This window comes from Liolophura sinensis, chromosome 11 (assembly GCF_032854445.1).
Source record: "Liolophura sinensis isolate JHLJ2023 chromosome 11, CUHK_Ljap_v2, whole genome shotgun sequence".
Taxonomy (NCBI): Eukaryota; Metazoa; Mollusca; class Polyplacophora; order Chitonida; family Chitonidae; genus Liolophura; species Liolophura sinensis.
In genome coordinates, this window is record NC_088305.1 from 28,463,729 (window position 1) to 28,484,000 (window position 20,272).

Genomic DNA, 20,272 nt, shown 5'->3' on the forward strand with positions numbered 1-20,272 from the left:
GAAACTTACCTTTTTCTAACAATAAGTGGACATAAAAAAACCGAAACAGTTTGTGTGCATAGGGCAACAGGAAACATGTTTATCGGAATGGATTCCATACGTTGTCGATGTACAAAGACTTATGGCGTTGACTGTTGAAACACAGATTGTCGCAGGCGATAAGCTGTTAAATGAGAACATGGTTGAAAGGTTATCGTTTTTGCTTTAAGTTTTGCATTTCTCAAATGACTGTCCTATCAAACAGCGCTGAGAACAGGCTTGGCGCGGACGCGGGAAACCATGCAAACAATATGGCTGTTCGGCGCTCTAATAAAGATAGAGGAAACCTTACGACTGCGGTCCTTTTGAAGGGGAATATGATATCGGCTTGCGCTAATCTAATGGGGGGAGACTTTAATATTGAGTTAGTCAACGGCTGTGCCCATTGGACGAAACCAGTCGGTGGCTCAGAGAGCGAAACCTTAAAACTTCGATCTAGGGGAACATATTAAATCATGGCGCCCAGCTTCTCTCGTTAGATAGATAGCCGCTTTTAAAAGCTTCCAAATTGCATTTGCATGGGGAGTTGATTTGAGTAAAAGAGCTATATCTCCTTTTTGGTATTACTAGGGGGTGCCCATAAGCCTTAACTTTTTGGAATCTATCAAAAAATTTGCTAAGCAAATATGGAGAAATCGAGTTTCCTACACGGTAGCCGAGAGGGTAGGAAGACTTCGGAGGAAATGTCGTGCGGTGGTCCCGAACTGCATGATTTCCCACTGCGTCAACTTTCAGGAGCGTACTCCATAAACGGACTGCTGTCCGCCGCGGGGAACAGTCCCCCTGCCCACAGCCCGGCACACCTGCAAGCGGGTGGCCCCGGAACGGGAGGCCAGGTGCAAGGCGGGTCGGGTATCGGGGACCTCAGAGACAACCATCACCATACGCAACAAGCACAGCAACAACAACAACAATCTCAGCCGCAGCAGCAACAGCACCAACTCTCGCATGCGTTCTCCACCAAGTATCTAGGTAAGACCTCGTCACCGTCTTCTCTTTATATACACGTGTCACCATGTGAAATTAGCGGGCTTGATGAAGAGTCATTGTCCGCTGTATAATCTAAGTCAATCAGCCTCTCTTCTAATTAACCAGGTTAGCAAAGCACACCTAAATCTCATTTAGCACAGGGACGGAGAGAGAGAGAGCGGGAAAGGCTTTAAAGCAACGCCTATCTCACCACAAATTAACTTACGGCAACACAGCCCTGCGGCTAACCGGACAAAATCTGTAGCATGTTTTCCTTCGCCCGCAAAACTCATCTCCGTTTTGTTTCAAAAATATTCCCCTCTTCCCCGCTTTAATGAGTTTATCTGATTATCTAATTAGCTCCCCGCCTTCTTTATACCAACTTATGCGCTGTCCAGGATGTTAGAGCAATTAATGAGCAAACACTGGCGGGTTTCTTATCAAGAGCGATTTCCATCATCAAAACCGAATTATACGGACTCCGACCATGCGTTAAAATTCAGTTAGCGTAATTATATACGCGTTGGTGACACTTCCTGTATGCTTTATTCCAAAAAATATTATTTATACTGATTAGGGCTTATTTCACATAAATCCAAAAATATCTGTAAGCAAATTGCTGTCTTTAGTTGTTATAAAGTATTTGGCTCCCAAGAGATCTATTTCACTAAACTGTGGGGTACACTATATAATATAATACCATAAGTTACAAGGGCACGAATACCGGGAGTTTTACTTAGTCGGTTGTCGCTTCTTTATTTCTGTTTAATGGTAATATATACGTCATAAAGTATGAGCTACTGTATTGTCTAGAATTGCTTGAAAACAACAAAATTAACACTTTCTATACACCATCTGCATGCATGTGTTAAGTCTTAATATCAGAATCCGTTTACCGAATTCAATGCGTTTATTAAAATACTTATAAGTTTACAGTTAACATATATAACTATAATTTCGAAAGAGATAGTTACTGGAAACGCATTTTTAACTAACACAGCATATCTGATTTTTTAAAATTTCCTTTTATTCTTTAACTTGGATAACACGTTTAACAGACTTTCTTTAATTGTCCCAGCATATTTGATTTTTTTTTAATTTCCTTTTATTTTTTAACTGATATTTTTGGATAAAACGCTTAATACCTTATGCAATACAGTTTGATTAGTTACAGTTACATCTTTTTGATTTTACAGTCGAATTAGAAAATAGGAACATGCATGCCAGTCGCTGAATTCTAGATGCTATGTCACGATGACTAAATTACATAGAAGTGTTACGTTGCGATTTATTTAAACACGTATATTGGTCGAAAATCGCAATTTCGAGAGTAAATCCAAATCAGTATGAGCTGATTCAAGGTGGGCGCGTAAATTGCTACTATTTAGGCATTTAACTGAAGACTTTAACCCCACAGTTAGTTTAAACCCTATCTGTGGTAGACTGACAAGAGCCCAGATTTCAGCGCGGTTACGTTTGGCAGTTTGCCAACTATTACATGGTCATCGCTGCTCGGATTTTTAGTCTCCCCGCATGCTGTTGTCTTTTATTGCTAATGTAGTTACAAAAATTTAGTTAAACAAAACAGTCAACCAGTCATTGTCTACACAAAACCAGTTCTTATTAAACAGAACTAGCAACCTTCATTTAAAGGTTTCTTATAATGTTCAAGGGACGTCCGTGACGGAGTGGCCTGCGTGACAGCGAGGCGCAATAACCCAGGAGCCTCTCCCCAATACGGTCTTTGTGTATTCAAGTCCAGCTTTTGCTGGCTTCCTGTGCGGCCATACGTGGGAAGGCCTGCCAGCAAACTGCTGTGGCTCTGCCAGGCTTGTTCTCGCCATATAGCTTGCCGCCGTTATATAAGTGAAATGTTCTTGAGTACGGCGGACACAAAACACCAGTCAAATAATAATTAAATAGGAGGCACAAATAACCCACATTTTTGTAATTATTTTTTTAACGATCGACTGCATTATTTATTTATATTTTTTATTAGATTGGTGTTTTACGCGGTATTCAACAATATTTCACATATCCGACGGTGGCCAGCATTTTGGTGGGAGGAAACCGGGCGGAGGAAACCGACGACCATCCACAGGTTACTGGTAGATCTTCCCACTTACGGCCTGAGAGGATGCCTGCTTTAGAAATGACAGTGACAATAAACATGCCTAAATGAAAGGCCATAAAAAATATTTAAGAAATTAAAAGTAATCTGTTAATTTTAACAGGAATTCTGTGTCATGGTAGAAAATATTGTGCTACTGTAACAGATTATTCTGTTAAATATATCACATACACTCTATTCACTCAACTTAAAGAGACTAACAGGATATTACGTTGAAATTAAAATTTTTTCTATAACCTGAGGCCAACTCCTACAAATCGTACCTATCGCGCGAACATCCTTTCCTAAATGGGGCCATTGAAAAATCATTGAAATAGCTTCTTTTTTCGCATTTATTTCTTGAATAAGGATTCGTGGATCATGGTGGGACAGAAATGCGCTCCTGTCATTAGCAAACTGAGTTAAATCTAATAGTTTAGAAGAGTTTTAATATCAAAATATTGTTTGTTTGACAGAATGCATATGTGTCCTTTCATGTTTGAACGTATTTATATATGTCCATGGTTGTTTGGGAATTACATATTTATCGAGGAAGTTGTAGCGTCCTGGTTTGGCGTTCAACATTAAGGGAATAGTGCAATGACTGGCTGTCTCATATCAGTATAATGGCTCTGGCAGGGCAGCTTACTTGCCTTCAGTAAGGCGTCTCAGTGAAGCAGCACTAGATAAAAGAGAGGTGGAAATCCGTCCTGCCACAAGGAGGCACATTATATGCACTCTAAGGATTCCTTCGTCCTCATATGACTGAAAAATTGTTAAGTTCGACATTAAACCCAAAGCACTCGCTTACATATTTATTCATTATTGTTTGAGAATATACATTTATATCGATTTTTGTTTAAGAATATACATTTACATCCGTGGTTGTTGGAGAATATACATTTACATCCGTGGTTGTTTGAGGATATACATTTACATCCGTGGTTGTTGGAGAATATACATTTACATCCGTGGTTGTTTGAGGATATACATTTACATCCGTGGTTGTTTGAGGATATACATTTACATCCACTGTTATTTGAGAATATACATTTACATCCGTGGTTGTTTGAGGATATATTTATTAATGTTTGTTTGGTAACATATATTTATCCATAGTTGTTTGCACTGCATTTATGCATCGTTTTGAATAAAAATTCAAAATTTAATTCTCTCCCTTGATCGCACTGTTTGTATGAGCTTTGGGGTGACAGTAATCGCTTGACAGCACTCGTGAGACAGTGTTACAGTTTAAGACCACTTGTCTTTAACAAACGTGACATTAAAGCCCTTGCATTGCAACTCCGGAGAATTATTCAGTCCTCCAGCACTCAGGTTTGCTCTCTTAATGAAACTGAAAGTCATAATATGAGTAATAAACTCTTGAGTGTGGCATTGAACACAACCGATTACTACAAGAATAAACTGTAAATCTCCAAAATTCAAAGATTCTCGGCATGGAACAGATTTCATTTCGAAAAGTGGTCGACAAATGTTCATTTTTCCTAACCAATCTCTAATCCAGATTTTTTTAAGTCTTCTTTTTTCATGAAAAACAATTATATTAAATTTAATGTATATTATATATTCTGTGTATGTAATAAAATCACACAAGGCTTCGTATGTAAAAGGCACAGTGAAGTTTGTACTGACAGTGAACATCGATCGAGCGTCCCGCTATATTGGCGCAGCCATTACGAGTACACATAAACTGTTGTGGCGCTACACGCGCTTATACACGATATTATATTCCTCCACCTTTAGCTAAGATTTACATTTAAGTAAAAATGGTAACATAGAAACAATAAAACGTTAGCAATGACAACTGGTAATGTAGAGATAATATATATGTCCATCAGTATAGCTTGTACTTGGAATATCCCTACGCAAAGTTAATTCTTCACAGTCTTTGTAGAATCAGTAATGTCAGTTTGAACATAAGGTAATTCTTTGTCATCATCAAATACCACAAGAACAGTTTAACATCTTCAAGATTTAAAAGTCACTGAACATAGTCTTTTAAGTAAGAGTGTGACTCTCAAACAGGATAGCGCTTCACTCCTGGCCCACTCTGCCTCTGTAAGGTAGGTTGCACTGGTTGAGAGATTGATGTAGTCTCTGGAACATTATTAGTCTCCACGTGACTATTACAAAGACAAAGCGAACTACCACTGTTGATGTCGATGTCTGATGATGTTATGGATGTAGGAAACGATTTTCAACAACATCTGTAACATTCTCCTCGAATGACTGATGCTTCACGGCTACATCATTGTCATCGCTGATATCAGTGCAAAGTCGAATCTGGTCCAGGTGTCGATGACAGACTCGTCCGTCTGGCGTTTGAACATGGTAAGACAAAGGTGCTGTCCTTTTCCGCACAATTATTGGTATCCATTTCTTCCCTATGCAATACTAGCGAACATAGATCCTGTCGATTTCCAGTATAGTGTGACTTTTCGCATGTCGATCATGGTATGTCTTCTGCTGTTGTTTCTTCTCGCCAATGCGTCCTTGAATATCTGGGTGCAATGGATTTCAGTCTACGATTTATCACTATTTCAGCAGGTGACAAGCTTGTTGTGGTCTGTAGTGTGATTCTATACTGAAAAAGTAACTGATTCAATTTGTTCTGAATAGAACCACCTTTTGTCTTGGCCATAGTCCCTCTGAAGGACTGCACAGTTCGCTTTACTTGCCCATTCAATGCTGGGTGATATGGAGAAGTCACGATGAATGCGGTTAATTCCATTTTGACTTGTGAATTCCTTGAATTCATCATAAGTGAAACTGGTCCCGTTATCCGATACAATCTGGTCCTGTAGACCGTGGGTGGCAAAGCACTGTTGTGGTTTCTCAATGGTGAAACTACTAGTCGATCCATCAGTTGTGAAGATTTTCAGCCACTTTGTGTGGGAATCTATTGCTAGGAGAAACATGGTCCGGCATAATGGATGTGAATTCTGGGTCAAGTTCGTCCCGGACTTTCCCATGGATGTAATGGTGCTTCCTGTGGTGTACGCTGGTGTAGTTGACACTCTAAACAACTGCGTTTTTAACAAGTTCATTGTCCATCTTGGGCCCCCACACATAGCTTCTGGCCAGGTTTTTCATACGAGAAATCCCTGGATGAGATATATGAAGTTCCTGTATCACCTGTTGACGTCCCTGTGGGGGTACAATGACACGTTCTCCCCATTGTGTACACTGAGTTCTGTCCGTCTTATACAAAACGGTTGTGGGTCTGCTTTCTGGTATTTATCTGGCCAGTCCTGGAGAACAAATTTGAGTACTCTGGACAACACTGGGTCTCGCTGAGTACATGACTTGATCTGCTTTCGGTTTACAGGTTCATACATGTCCAGCTGTTCCATGAGTTAAATGTTCTCTCCTGGGATTGGCGGATTTTCACCGCCTAATGAATCGGGAAGTGGCAAACGACTTAAAACATCTGCGTTCTCATTTGACTTACCAGATTTCTAGATCCACATATTCGTAGGCTGGCAATGTTAATGCCCAACGCTTAATACGTGCTGCTGTTATGGCTGGCATTCCCTGTCAAGTCATGGTTTGTGGTCACTTATTATGGCAAAATGTCGCGCATACAGGATTTGATGAAACTTTTAAAACTCCAAAGAGGATGGCTAAGGCCCCTTTTTCCAGCTGAGAATATCGTTTTTCTGCTGTAGAGAGTGTGCGCATCATGAAGGAGATGAGTTCCGTCCACCATTTTGTGAGAGAGCACTGCCCGAATTCGGTATGGTGAGGCATCACAATCCAGTACCAAGGGTTTTCTTGGGTCGAAGTGGACCAGCACATCTGAAGACTGTAACAATCCTTTTGACTTAAGGAAAGCATCCTCCTGTAGTTTACCACAATGTCACTTTACTATTTTATGTAATAGATCGTGTTGTGGCACCAGGAATGTTGATAGGTTCTTCACGAATTTAGAATAATAGATCAAAAGTCCTAAAGTTTCAGTGCTGTGATATTCTTTGGTGATGGTGCGTCGTGAATTATTTGGATCTTGTCTTCCAGTGGAAGAATTCCTTCCTAACTGATTCGATGTCCAAGGGCAACCTCATTTACTAGGCATAAGCATTTGTTCTTTTTCAGATGAACTCTCCCTTTACTGAGAGACAAAGCCTTATCCAAAATGCCCAGGTGTTCAGAATCATCTTTCCCAGTTGTCAGTATGTCATCTGGGCGTACTAACACATGTGGAATACCTTGAAGGTGATTTTCCATAGTCCTCTGGAAAATTCCAGGTGCAATGGACACTCCATATGGGAGTCTTTTATACTGAAATAACCCCTTATGAATGCTAATTGTAATGAACACTTTAGAATCTTCGTCCGGTAACATCTGTTGGTATGCTTCAGACAGGTCTAACTTTGTAAATTTCTGTTCACCACCAAGTGTAGCATACAAATCTTCAGTCTTAGGAACTGGATGGCTGTCCAGTTTGTCCCTTCTGACTGAAGTCTCTCCAATTCCAGGTCAGTTTTCTCACGTAAGGCGAACGGTACTGGTCTTGGTCTGAAGAATTTAGGCTGGGCATTTTGCTCCACAGCTGTCTTGGCCTTAACTCCCTTAAATGTCATAATCCTTCTTTGAATAGGTCAAGATACCTGTATAGCACAGTTCCTTCTCTAACTGATTTGGAGATTTCATTTATTTCGAAAATGTCTCTCCAATTCAGTTTGATTTGACCTAATCAGTCTCTACCTAGCAAGTTAGAACCGTTGCCTTTAGCGACAACAGCTGTGAGGATACTGGAACCATAACTGTCCCTAATACTGAAATTTCCTCCTCTGTGTAGGTCCTGAGTTTTCTGGAGTTTCCGAATTTTCAACCGATTGTGTCTTTTCATCTAGCACAGTAAATGATGCTCCAGTGTCCAATTCTAACTGAACAGTAACATGCCCAATGTCCATGGCAACCTGATATGGTTTTGTGTCCTCATCACCCCGAAGGTTAAACATTGTACAGACGTCCTCGTCTTCCCCGACAGATTTGGCCTCTCATTGTACAAGATTGGCTTGATGTGGTTTTCGACGCCATTTATTTTTGTTCTGCCCTGACAACTTTGGGTGTCTTTGTTTCTCTTGGCCAGAATTATTAACACGTTGTTGTTTGTTCAAATAGGCCCGGTCAGGGTGTACCCTTTTCTTACAGGTAGAATCTACATGGCGTATGGATGTGACGACATGTAGATGGCTCGTGATTTCCCGTACAGTATCCTGTAAACGAAATCTTACTTGATTTGGCCTGAATTTTATTGACTTCGGCTGGGTTTACAGGTTGTGTGGGTTGCTGATTGTGTTAGAGGTTCTGGGTGTTTTTTAGATGCTAATTCCATAGTTACGCCCATCGGAACGTTAATCCAGGCTTCGACAGTAAACTTCTTTGGCTTCTATCATCTTTCACTCCACATATCAGCTTGTCTCTGGGCATTTCATCTAGAGATCGTCCAAAGTCACAATGTTCAGGAAGTCGACACAAACACAGCAATTCACTAGCCCGGGGCTGTTACTCGACTTTTAAATTTGCATCTCATTTTTTCGCCACATTTTTCAGGTGCAGCTAAATTCCTTATGAGTTTATAAGTCCTTCCTCCACAAACACTGAGTAGGACTGAGTGCTTTTTTCGTTCATCTTCAATGTCATTAGCACTGAAGTAATCTTCTAAACGTTCAATGTATTCAGTCCAACTGCTGCTTACCTTTTCATCGAATTTCTCGATTTTTCCCCAGAGAGCACAGATCGTATCTTCGTCGCCAAAATATGTAATGAAGTCACACAAGGCTTCGTATGTTAAAAGCACAGTGAAGTTTATATTGACAGTGAACATCGATCAAGCGCTGTGCTATATGGGCGCAGCCATTACATGTGCACATTACCTGTTGTGGCGCTGCACGTACTTATACACGATATTACACTGTATTAAAAATATATAATTTTCTTCACAAAACAGTAACCTGGGCGATGAATTTTCTGAGTGTATGAACCCCTCTTGACTTTGTTACGCATATTTGGGTATGTATATATACCTGCCACAGGGTATGTATGGCGCAAAAAAAGTTTCATACCGAGATGCTTTGCAAATCAAAGCAGTCAGAAACATCTTGTTTTTTATGGATTACTTGCCCATACCACACTGTCGATTTTTCCCCATAATTATTGGTGGGTTTTCCATGACATGATACTTGTGCCACAATTTTGCTTACAACGTTTTTTTTTCGTTTGTAGGCTATGACCAGAACGCACAAGCGAACAAAGGCGTTTCCCACCACTCACCAGCGCCACCTACTAGTGATTACGCGCGATATCAAGGGGAGACCACTTCTCTGCAGTCGCTGACTTCTTTCACCGAGGAATCAAGCATGCCGCTGGGTAAGTCGGAAAAAATATACTAGTATTTACTTGATATTTCGGATCGAAATGGTTATTTCGGTTATTATCTTGATTCTTATTAATTCGAGAAGATTTTCAGAGAGGGAAGTGCAGAAGGAGGTTGAGGGTAAGCAGGTTGTGGCATTGCAACTCGGAAGATGTCGATCCAATGACGGAATCGGGCACGGAATCATTCATACTCTCTGGCTTACCTTAGTGACTAAATAACCAGTCGTTGGTGTCAACACGAACATCAACCAGTCAAACTAAATCAAATGTTAATAGGCTGTTAAGTATCGCTTAAAAAAACAACTTAAGCGGTATTTCACTTCCATTGTCCACTAACTCCTCCATTGTCCACTTTCACTTCCATTTCCCACCATCACTTCCAATGTCCACTTTCACTTCCATTGTAACACTTTCACTTCCACTGTAACACTTTCACTTCCAATGTCCACTTTCACTACCATTGTAACACTTTCACTTCCACTGTTCACTTTCACTTCCATTGTAACACTTTCACTTCCACTGTTCACTTCCATTGTAACACTTTCACTTCCATTGTAACACTTTCACTTCCATTGTAACACTTTCACTTCCATTGTTCACTTTCACTTCCATTGTAACACTTTCACTTCCATTGTAACACTTTCACTTCCATTGTTCACTTTCACTTCCATTGTAACACTTTTACTTCCATTTCCCACTATCACTTGCATTATAACATTTTCACTTTCATTGTTCACTTTCACTTCCATTATAACACTATAACTTCTAATGTCCACTTTCACTTCCATTATAACACTTTCACTTCCATTGTTCACTTTCACTTCCATTGTAACACTTTCATTTCCATTGTTCACTTCCATTAACGACGGCCAGGTTAATATAGGGAGCAAACAAATACTGTTACTTTGCCACAAGATTACCTTTGAAAAATTACCAAAAATTTGTACAAAAAACACCAGATCTAGAGACAACAATTGCGTCGATATAAATATATACTGTCGTTTGCGCTTTCTTTGAATTATTTTGTGATTAGAATTATTTCGGTGGTAACTTAAAGTGACATGTTCACAGACGTAATTATCTGCGTTAAACGAAAACGAAATTTTACCAAAATATTGAATACATGTAGCTTGCGAAAGAGAAGAACGGCATAATCTAAAACTAAAAGTTAGAGACAGAATCTACGAAATTGAATACACATGAAGTGAAATATAAAAAGGCATATTTCAGAAAAAAAACTATAGAAATCTATACGCCCAAACAGACATTCGCATACCACCCGTCAACCAATAAAGACTTTCTCGGTCAATAATCATCAGGTTATTTCCCAAAACGACGTATAACACAAACCACCAAAGAACTAAGAAAGTACGTAAACAGTGCGGAGTCATGTAAAGAGAAACAGTCAACAGTTTTCAACAATGTTGGAAGACAAACGTGCACACCCTGCAAATATTAAAACAGCAATGCCTCATGATTCGGTTGTAAGTTTTGTCAAGTATAAAAAAAGTGACGATGTGACATCTTTAAAAATTTAGAAAAATATCTAAATTTAATTTAATTTTTTTATTATTCTTTAGAACACATAAGTGATAAAGAATGCTGGATTTGGATTTACGAGAATAACAGAAAATATTTCAGAAATAGCAACTCACTGTCTTTAGGCAGATGCCATAAATTAGATCTAGTAAGGTTAGAGGTGTAACGCTACGTTAAAGCCATTATATCTCAGTTTCTTGTTGCACGAGCACACAATGTCCAAACCGCTGTGGTAATTGGCTTGAAAATCAAGCGAAATCAAACCGAGGCCATTATTGGGGCTTCCCAGGGGATTCCTCAATTAACAATGGCAGAGTTTTTCATGGATGCGAAAAATTCGTTGATGACACTTCTAGTACTTCTTTTAAGATTGTGTTCTCAGGGACTCATTTCGTAATTGCATTAGCAATCCAGTTCCGCCTCAGGATAGCTTTCAGGTTTAAAACGAAGACGCGTGTAGACGTCGTTTAGTGGTCTTCACCCATTTGGCGCACGGCTCCATGCATCGACTTAGGGGTTACGGTAGCCATATTACGGGGCCATGTTAATCTCTTGGAACATCTGCCTCATCTGTTGTAAAGGTTTTCGCGACTATGCAGCCATGGCGCTCATGTGACCACAGAAACAAACATATTATAAACATCATATTATTTAGAAAATGCTTATTTATTTATTTATTTGACTGGTGTTTTATGCCGTACTCAAGAGCTCCCCAAAAGAGGCCATTGAAGACTGTATAACTGTTTTATATTTTGTATGACTAGATGAAGTGAACTTGAATGATTGAATTCTACAGTGGGCTTTTTCGTTCAATTTTTGAAATTTTGTTTTTACGCCAAATACCGTATTGAATAGACCATTTCGTACCTGAGTAAAAATCATCTAAGGGTAAAAATGAAAAGAGCATCCAAGTTTCGCATCATTGGCGTCCAATATTATCGATGTAGACCATAAAACAAACACATTTGTTCAAGCAATTATCTAAAAACAAACTATGGGTAAAGGTAGTTTTAAATAATAGTTTCCATTGATCTCGCCTATTTCACTTCAAACAAACCACTAATCTTCATGGAGCAAATACTATAGAAGTAGTCAACAAGTGACAACCTTTGTTTCCAATCAGTTTTTCAGTGATAATGTTTTATTTTTTTTTTTTAATGAGGCAAAGATTTTCTAAACTTTATCACGTAGATATCACGTTAATACAAACAAAACAGTGTCAATATTGTCCACATAGTTAGATGATGACAATGTCGAAGAAAAATTACGTGGCATTATAAAGTCCCAGTTTTAATTTCAACGGCAGTCTTGATAGTGAGTACATGCAAACTTACTTGTCACTTGTATCACGGTCTGAAAAGAATTATTTAATCATTTATTTCACTGCGGGTTTAATTCTAGGATGTTTCATTTATATGACAGCGGTACGCAGGTTTGTCGGTGTACAAAACGAGGCTAGGCCTTGTGGAATCTACCGCCCTACGTCAGACACTGACAAACATCCTGACTTAAGGCTGTGGGGGGTAGAATAATACCTAATGCTACATTGGCCAAAAACTATATTTATTTATTTATCTATTTAATTGGTGCTTTACGCCGTATTCATGAACATTTCACTTATTCCACGGCGGCCAGCATTATAGAGGAAGGAAAGCCGGCAGACTCCAGGGAAAAACCCACGACCATCCGCACGTTGTAGCAAGACCTTCTCACGTACGGCCGGAGAGGAAGTCAGCGTGAACTCACGGAGTCCGCATTGGTGAGAAACTCAAGGGTCATTGCGCAGCGCTGGCGAGCCAACAACCTCGGCCATTGAGACCCACCTAAAGACTATATGATATAAACGGCCTAGAGAGTATAACCAGCTCAGCGACGATATTGTGATAGTTGATAATGGCCACACGTAACCGGTGAAACACGGCCTCTTGTCAATTTACCTCAGTTAGGGTTTCGTTCTAATTAACATTCTAAAAAATTGCAAACCACAGAACCGTGGTTTAAGCAGAATCGATTTACAAAAAAGTAGTGATGCTAATTGCAATTTATTGCCACTGGTCAAAAATACTCAAAAGGCTGTGTTCACGTCACGTAATAAACAATCATATGGAATGCAAAGGGGAAGTTTCGACTGACGTTGCCTGGTTTTACCAGTTACGTGTGGCCATTTGCCATCTATCACGGCGTCGTCCCTGCTACGGGTTTACTGTCTATGCTAATGTCTTCTATTTTAACTGCGTCGTTCAGCAATAACGCATGAAATAAATGAATCGAATCTTTATTCTTAAAAGATTTATGTAGATCATATCTGTCTTCTTGATGCACTCGTTTAATCAATCAATCTGTCAACTACCCTATTAATAATGACCAGAAAGAATGAAATTAAATCAGATAACCTACGACAATTAGTTTCATTTGTTCATCCATGCAACGAATGCAAACTCTGACAGCCTGCATAAATAGGTGCAAAGCGAAGTAAATGTAGACACACTTCAGTTCATATTCTTACTGTTCGTGTATATGCTGAAAAACACATTGTTTACTGCTGTAACTCTGCAGTTCTTATGTACTACCTTGGATTAGGGTATATCTATCTTAATCCCAGGTACTACCTAACATTTAACTTCTATTTGACAAAATTCTGCACTTTTTAAAAAGCCGAATGAATTTTCTCCGATTAATCGATCAATTAACCAACTATCCAACCAATCAACCAACGAAAAAAGCAATCGATCGATTGGTCATTTCAGGTCACCAGATGAAAAGGAAGCAGCGTCGTTACAGGACGACGTTCACGAGTTATCAGCTTGAGGAGTTGGAGAAATCCTTTCAGAAAACCCACTACCCTGATGTCTTCTGTCGGGAGGAGCTTGCCCTGCGCATTGACCTCACGGAGGCCAGAGTACAGGTGAGTGACACTGTCTTATTAAAAGACAAGGGATAAAAAGTAGGCTACTTTGATAGCGATGTCACGATTTTCTGCTTTGATGTAAAAATATAGAGATATATGTATATATCATTGATTTTTTTTTTTTTTTTTTTTTTTTTTTTGATTGGTGTTTTACGCCGTACTCAAGAATATTTCACCCACGACCATCCGCAGGTTGCTGGCAGACCTTCCCACGTACGACCGGAGAGGAAGGCAGCATGAGCTAGTCTTGAACTCACAGCGACCGCATTGGTGAGAGGCTTCTGGGTCATTACGCTGCGCTAGCGCGCTAACCGACTGAGCCACGGAGGCCCCTATATCTCATTGAAAGTATTAGATCAGTCGAGTATTTCCGGTAAGCAATCCGCGAAACTCTGCTTCCTGAATGTCCCTGATTCAACTAAACTCGTGGTTAGAGGCTGTATGTGAATAAACTCAGCACGCTGGATATCAATGCAGTGTGTATTGAGGGTAATCTTAATCTGTCGCACAGTGTAAATGACATGCCACTCATTCGTGGAGTGTTCATTCTACAGCCAAGGAAAAACAACAGGTTTGTGTGATATCACCATTGCTTAATTTGCATACGACTTGCCCAGTTATTCGAACATTCGACTTTGCACTTCCTTTGGTCATCGCTCAGTTGGTGAGCGCGCTAGCACAGTATAATGACCCAAGAGCCTTTCACCAATGCGGTCGCTGTAAGTTCAAGTCCAGCAGGTTTCCACTCGGGCCGTACGTGGGAACGTCTGCCAGTAACCTGCGGATGGTCGTGGATTTCCCCCGGGTAGCGCCCGGTTTCCTACCACCATTATGCTGGCCGCCGTCGTATTAGTGAAATATTTTTGAGTACGATGTAAACAGCAGTCAAATAAATAAAAAAAATAAATCCTTAGGTCATAAAGCAGGATAATACACCCAACAAATATGAAGTTGTGCACAACATCAACGGACATGGGCCTGTATAAATATATTCCCTCCTGCAGGCCTCTAGTTAGATTTACAGTTGCAATCAAAGAGTAACGGAGCCTCGCTAACTACAAGTCTAAAGTGCTGTCTCATTGTGATTATCAGATCCGTGACCATTAAGATCGCGAGTTAGAGTCCAGTATTCGTTTATTTGACTACTCCCTTAATCATGATCACGAGCTTGGATCCAGCATTCGCAAGTTTGGCTGCAGTCTTAATGAAGATCACGAGCTGGAATCCAGCATTCGTACTTTTTGCTGCTCTCTTAATGAAGATCACGAGCTGGGATCCAGCATTCGCACTTTTGGCTGCGACCTTAATAAAGATCATGAGCTGGAATCCAGCATTCGCAAGTTTCGCTGCGGCCTTAATGAAGATCACGAGCGAATATCCAGCATTCGCACTTTTGGCTGAGGCCTTAATGAAGATCACGAGCGAGGGTCCAGCATTCGCACTTTCGGCTACTCCCTTAATGAAGATCACGAGCGAGGATCTCTACTCTACTCTACATAAGTAACCTGACACTGCATGGCTTGGGAATATCTATATCACTCGGTATATATCTTGAATTGATATGTATTTGGACTCGATTTCAGTAATGTATGAAACAAATAAAAGATGCGTTTAGCAAAATCATGTAAACCCTGTTTGTTACAGGTCTGGTTCCAAAATCGGAGAGCAAAATGGCGGAAACAGCAAAAACAGCAGGCCAAGGACACGCCAGGACAAAATCAAGGTCAGTCTTTGCAGTCGTTTAAGAGACCTTAAACGAAGATATCTCATCAATAAATCCAATTTTGTTTAAAATGTTTAAAACAAGCAAAATGTGCCGGTGTCTATGTATAAACAACACCAATCACCAATCACATGAGCCTGTTTCGATAATTGTGTAACTACTTGCAATGTATTTTGCCAATGTACGCCCGGATGTCCAAATATGCCTCCCTATTTAGATGCTTATATGAATTACGCTATGAATTACTCTTCAACCCAACATTTCTTATTTACTGTAAAAATCAGAACGTTCTTTTCGGACGGTTTATGAACAAAAGTTTCATCAACCCTTTTATTTTATTTTCTTCACTTAACCCCTTTCAAACACATCGCCTCAAAAAAAAGTTATTTACAGTTTATTACTGCGAATCAGTGCAAGATTCACGCTTTTGTATACATATATATTTATATTCAATACATATATATTTATACTCTAAACTACAAATCAATTTATAAATTGGTTTGTAGTTTAGAGTCCTAATTGGGTAATTGTGTATATCAGATTGTCGTTTAAAAATGTTTTCAACAGGCGGTTGTTCAGGATAATGAACGGATTTAAGATCGTCGTCCATGATGTAGCCATGAAACTGTCTAAAAATAATTTGTACGTTCTGCATTATTGTCCTTTTTCATTTTAACAGAAATTCTTTTTAAAATGTTTGAATTTTTTTCAGTATTGCCCCCAAGTTCAAAAGGTCACTTGTCATCACCACCTCCGGCCAACACCACGTCATCGGGACTCTCAAATCTCGCACTGCCAGGGATGTCCGCTATTTCCAGTATGGCGCTCCCTGGAATGTATTTCCATGGGAACCTCAGCGTCGATTGGCCGCAGACATTTCCCGGTGCACATGCGTTGTCTGGTGCCTCTTCTTCCCCGAATTATATGCCGTCAAATATTTGCAAGACCGAAAGTAACAGAAAGGCTACGAACTTAAGCAGTAAGTTTGCAATCAACAATTTGGAGGAGTCATCCTATACCTTCTAACACACAGTCGTGTAACAAAAATCGATTTGCCTCCAATTTTCAATTGAAATTAAACAGAAATATCACTAAATCCAAGCATCGTCCAGGTATTCAGCACAGATTTAATTGAAAAATAGACTACTTGATGCTGATTCCTTTTTTGGTGTTTCCAAGTACCGATATTTATTTATTTATTTATTTTTTTGACTGATGTTTGACGCCGTGGTAAAGGTTTAACTTGTGCAAACAGGATTTGTTGGTGGAGGAAAACTCCGACCTTGACCTCCGACCTTGACTTGACATACATCGTGACTTAAATCTCCAGCTCGGCAGAATTTGAACCTAGGACTTCACTGGTCAGATGCAGAGGGGTGGCCCATACTCCTCACAGCGCACGTACCGCTCCCTAAGCTCCCTTTACATTACTGCTATCACGAGAGAGGCTTTACCTTTGAAGTCAGCGTGACGCAAAAAGGCTTCTTTTTAATGAGCCTTACCAGTGGTGTTTTCGCGCGGGACTATTTAGTCAGCATTCAGCAAATGTATGTGTATAAAGCAAGGCTGGGACAGTGTGTTTGTGTTTTCTGACATCATTTCTTGCCTCATCACTGTGGCCTCAGTAACCTCGGTAGGGGTCGCAGTGATGTAAAGCGAACGTTAGTAAGCCGTGCACACGCTGTAAGGAGAATGAGGGGTTGCCGTGAAAAGAACGTTGGAATCTTCTAGTTAGCAAGGTCCCTACAGATTCTGAATCCAGTCTTAAATCCTATTTCAACAAAGATTACCGGAATTAATTAACACATGCATCGTCGCGTAATTCCACTATCCGCCAACCAAGGCTGGTAATATATATCCCAGCATCCCTTTGTTGCACCCGCTCCCCTATTCATACATCCGTGCCTACATACTAATTTTCCTTTGATAAGACAATCACGTTCTCACTGTATTTGGGATACAAAGATGTGGAAAGTTGATAAAGTCTAGTTTTTTATACTACATTTAATATTTACTTTTACTTTCGGTTTTCAGACTCGTTATGTGATGGGATGTCTTTGGGATCATTGGGGTGTCAGTCCCAGGATGGAATGGGAGTGAGCGGGGATATGAGAGCGAGCAGCCTTGCTCAGCTCCGGATGAAAGCTAAAGAACACTCGGCCAACCTTATCTTGTCACAGTGAGGCACTATCTGGTCAACAGACATGTTGCTTATGGGCTAACTGACGAGACCAAAACTGAAGCATTGAGTGGCGTAATTTCGTGAAGAAATTTCTTCCTTGTTTCATTGTTGGAAAAAAAAATGTGCGATCTGTTTCCGGCAAATCACAATTATGAAAGTGCTATAAAATAGTCCATGCGCCATCAAAATTGAATCAAATATATGCATTTCGCTCGCAGCTTTTTCCCCCCAGAGCGGAAGGCTTGAACAACTTTGTTTATATGAACAACAGATGAACTCATCAGTTGTTTAAGCAGTTTGTTGAAATGAAAAGTAGTACTCAGACCATCCCGTATACAATGGGTGTGTGTGTGTGTGTGTGTGTGTGTGTGTGTGTGTGAGATTGTAATGAGAGATCGACTGTAACAGGAGAGTTAGGCAAGTGATTGTGGCTTTTCAACTGGCCGGAATGTTCAGGGTTTGGGGCGGCAGAGAAACCTTTGTTGCTCCTTTAAAACCAATTTAAAATCAGTTGTAAGGAAAAAGAAAAACATCCCAACACCGCTTTAAATCTGTTCTGCCAGCACCCTGTGGATTGTGTTGTGTTTTCCTTGGTTTTTCCACCGCAATGCCCGGTTTCCTAACACCAGAATTCTTGCGTTTTTGTAGTCCTTCAGCCGATCTGGTCTGGGCTTATCTATTTAACAAAAACTCTTAAAGGAGAAGAAAACATAAAAATGATGCCAAAGTTAGATGAAAGAGCATTAAGACTTATTTGCAGACATGGAAAATATTGAAAATATTTTTGTATGGTGGGTATTTGGGACCACCTTTTGGTATTGATCATCATTGCATAATAATGTTCAAATTATGCACTATAATAAATATATTTGAATGTAAATGTTTTGTTTATATCCAAACATAAGCATTTAATCTCAATTATGATATTATTTATGAATATAGTAAATATACATATATATATGATCAAAATTCAGGTTTAACATATTTGTTAGCTGGAAAGACCAAATTCTAGCACAGATATATTTATCAAACATATACCAACCATAGAAAATTATTTTCAAGTGTCTTTTTTCTCTTAAAAGAAAAATCGAAAAAAAAACTTTTGAAGACCACATTTACACCTAACATTTCGGACTCTTTTATCTGAGCTTTATGTAATGTTTACGTTTTCTACACCTTTAACATTTGTAAATATTTTTAAAAGATGACCAAACTAATCGTGCGTTCCCTAATGCCAACAGTTTCCACCACCCCACATCCTTCTTTAACCCTATAGGGCCAGTAACAGGATAATGTCGTTCCTGACAATCCCTGCTCTGGACAAGAAACCCTAAGAAACCTTCTGACTTCAAACTGCAGCTGAACCAGCCAGAACTTGATTGGATCCTGCGACTTCATGGTCAAAGACTGATCCACAGCGACGAGAACGACGCTTTGGGTTAATCGGCCAGCGAGAAAAAATTATAAGAAATACAACACTACATCAAATGTTTATATCCGATACAAAGTTTAAAAAGCATACTTTTTTAATTTTGTGAAGTTGCATAATGCTGATATCGCAGCTCAAAATAGTCAAAATCGCCCACAATGAATTGAAAAATCGAAAGCGCCGGAAAGTTATCAGTTATAACAAAGGAGCTAGTTATTTCTGTATAACGCGATTAAGGTGGAGTACTTTGAATATTTAATCTATGAGGCTGATTTTTTTTCTTGGAGCCTAAAATTTATTTATGTTTCACTTCAATTCACTGTTATGTATACTTAATAATTGTATATAAATTTATATGTATATATACTTATATAAGTAAAATCTGTATAAATAGAAAAAAATGTTTCTTCAGTCAGTATAATACGTCAGTATGGTCTAACATGCCGAATTTGATCAATGTGGAATAAACGCTTTAGTGGTTACTGGGTCTTCTCTTTGCTATATATAGATATTCATATACATTACAGCGCATGCATTTCATTTAATATTTTGATTATAATATTTTATGGGAGATCACTGTATTTTACCTAAAGCTTGGCTTTTTTTCTTTGAATATGGTTGACTCTTCAACTTTATAGGGACACGCACACTGACATCACACGTATAAGTTTAAGCCCCTTGGGTGCTTTTTAAAGTGTATTTTTGTATACCTTACCAAACTTTAGGTGAAATTCAGTATATCATGCATTATTCGACGACTGGCAGTGTTCACATCTTGTTTTTAATGTCCGTGTCATATACTTACAATGAGGCCTAGGTGCTCGTAACATTGAAAGGTCCCAGGGCAAATAATGTGTTGGATTTAACAGTAAGTCTGTCTCCAGGATCACGAAGCGATCTTAGACTTCTCAGAAGCCAAGTCAAAATTTCAGTCATTAAACTTGATATGTTCTTCTCCTTAACTTTAG

The 20,272-nt window shown here is 39.4% G+C and overlaps 1 protein-coding gene across 1 annotated transcript; it reads left to right on the forward strand.

The window, feature by feature from the left end:
- Positions 1 to 665: 665 nt before the first annotated feature.
- LOC135478285 (homeobox protein ARX-like) lies at positions 666 to 17,876 on the forward strand. The gene is made up of 6 exons (XM_064758560.1): positions 666 to 1,011; positions 9,371 to 9,514; positions 13,810 to 13,967; positions 15,615 to 15,693; positions 16,406 to 16,672; positions 17,728 to 17,876. The coding sequence occupies exons 1-6, from the start codon at positions 666 to 668 to the stop codon at positions 17,874 to 17,876; spliced, it is 1,143 nt and encodes a 380-aa protein (XP_064614630.1).
- Positions 17,877 to 20,272: the final 2,396 nt, after the last annotated feature.

What these genes read in the sequence shown, in the direction of transcription:
- LOC135478285 (XM_064758560.1), top strand. Translation starts at nt 666, where the DNA reads ATGGAGAAATCGAGTTTCCTACACGGTAGCCGAGAGGGTAGGAAGACT. An exon ending in GGAATCAAGCATGCCGCTGG is followed by an intron (nt 9,515 to 13,809) that starts GTAAGTCGGAAA and finishes TGGTCATTTCAG; the next exon opens with GTCACCAGATGAAAAGGAAG. An exon ending in TCACGGAGGCCAGAGTACAG is followed by an intron (nt 13,968 to 15,614) that starts GTGAGTGACACT and finishes TGTTTGTTACAG; the next exon opens with GTCTGGTTCCAAAATCGGAG.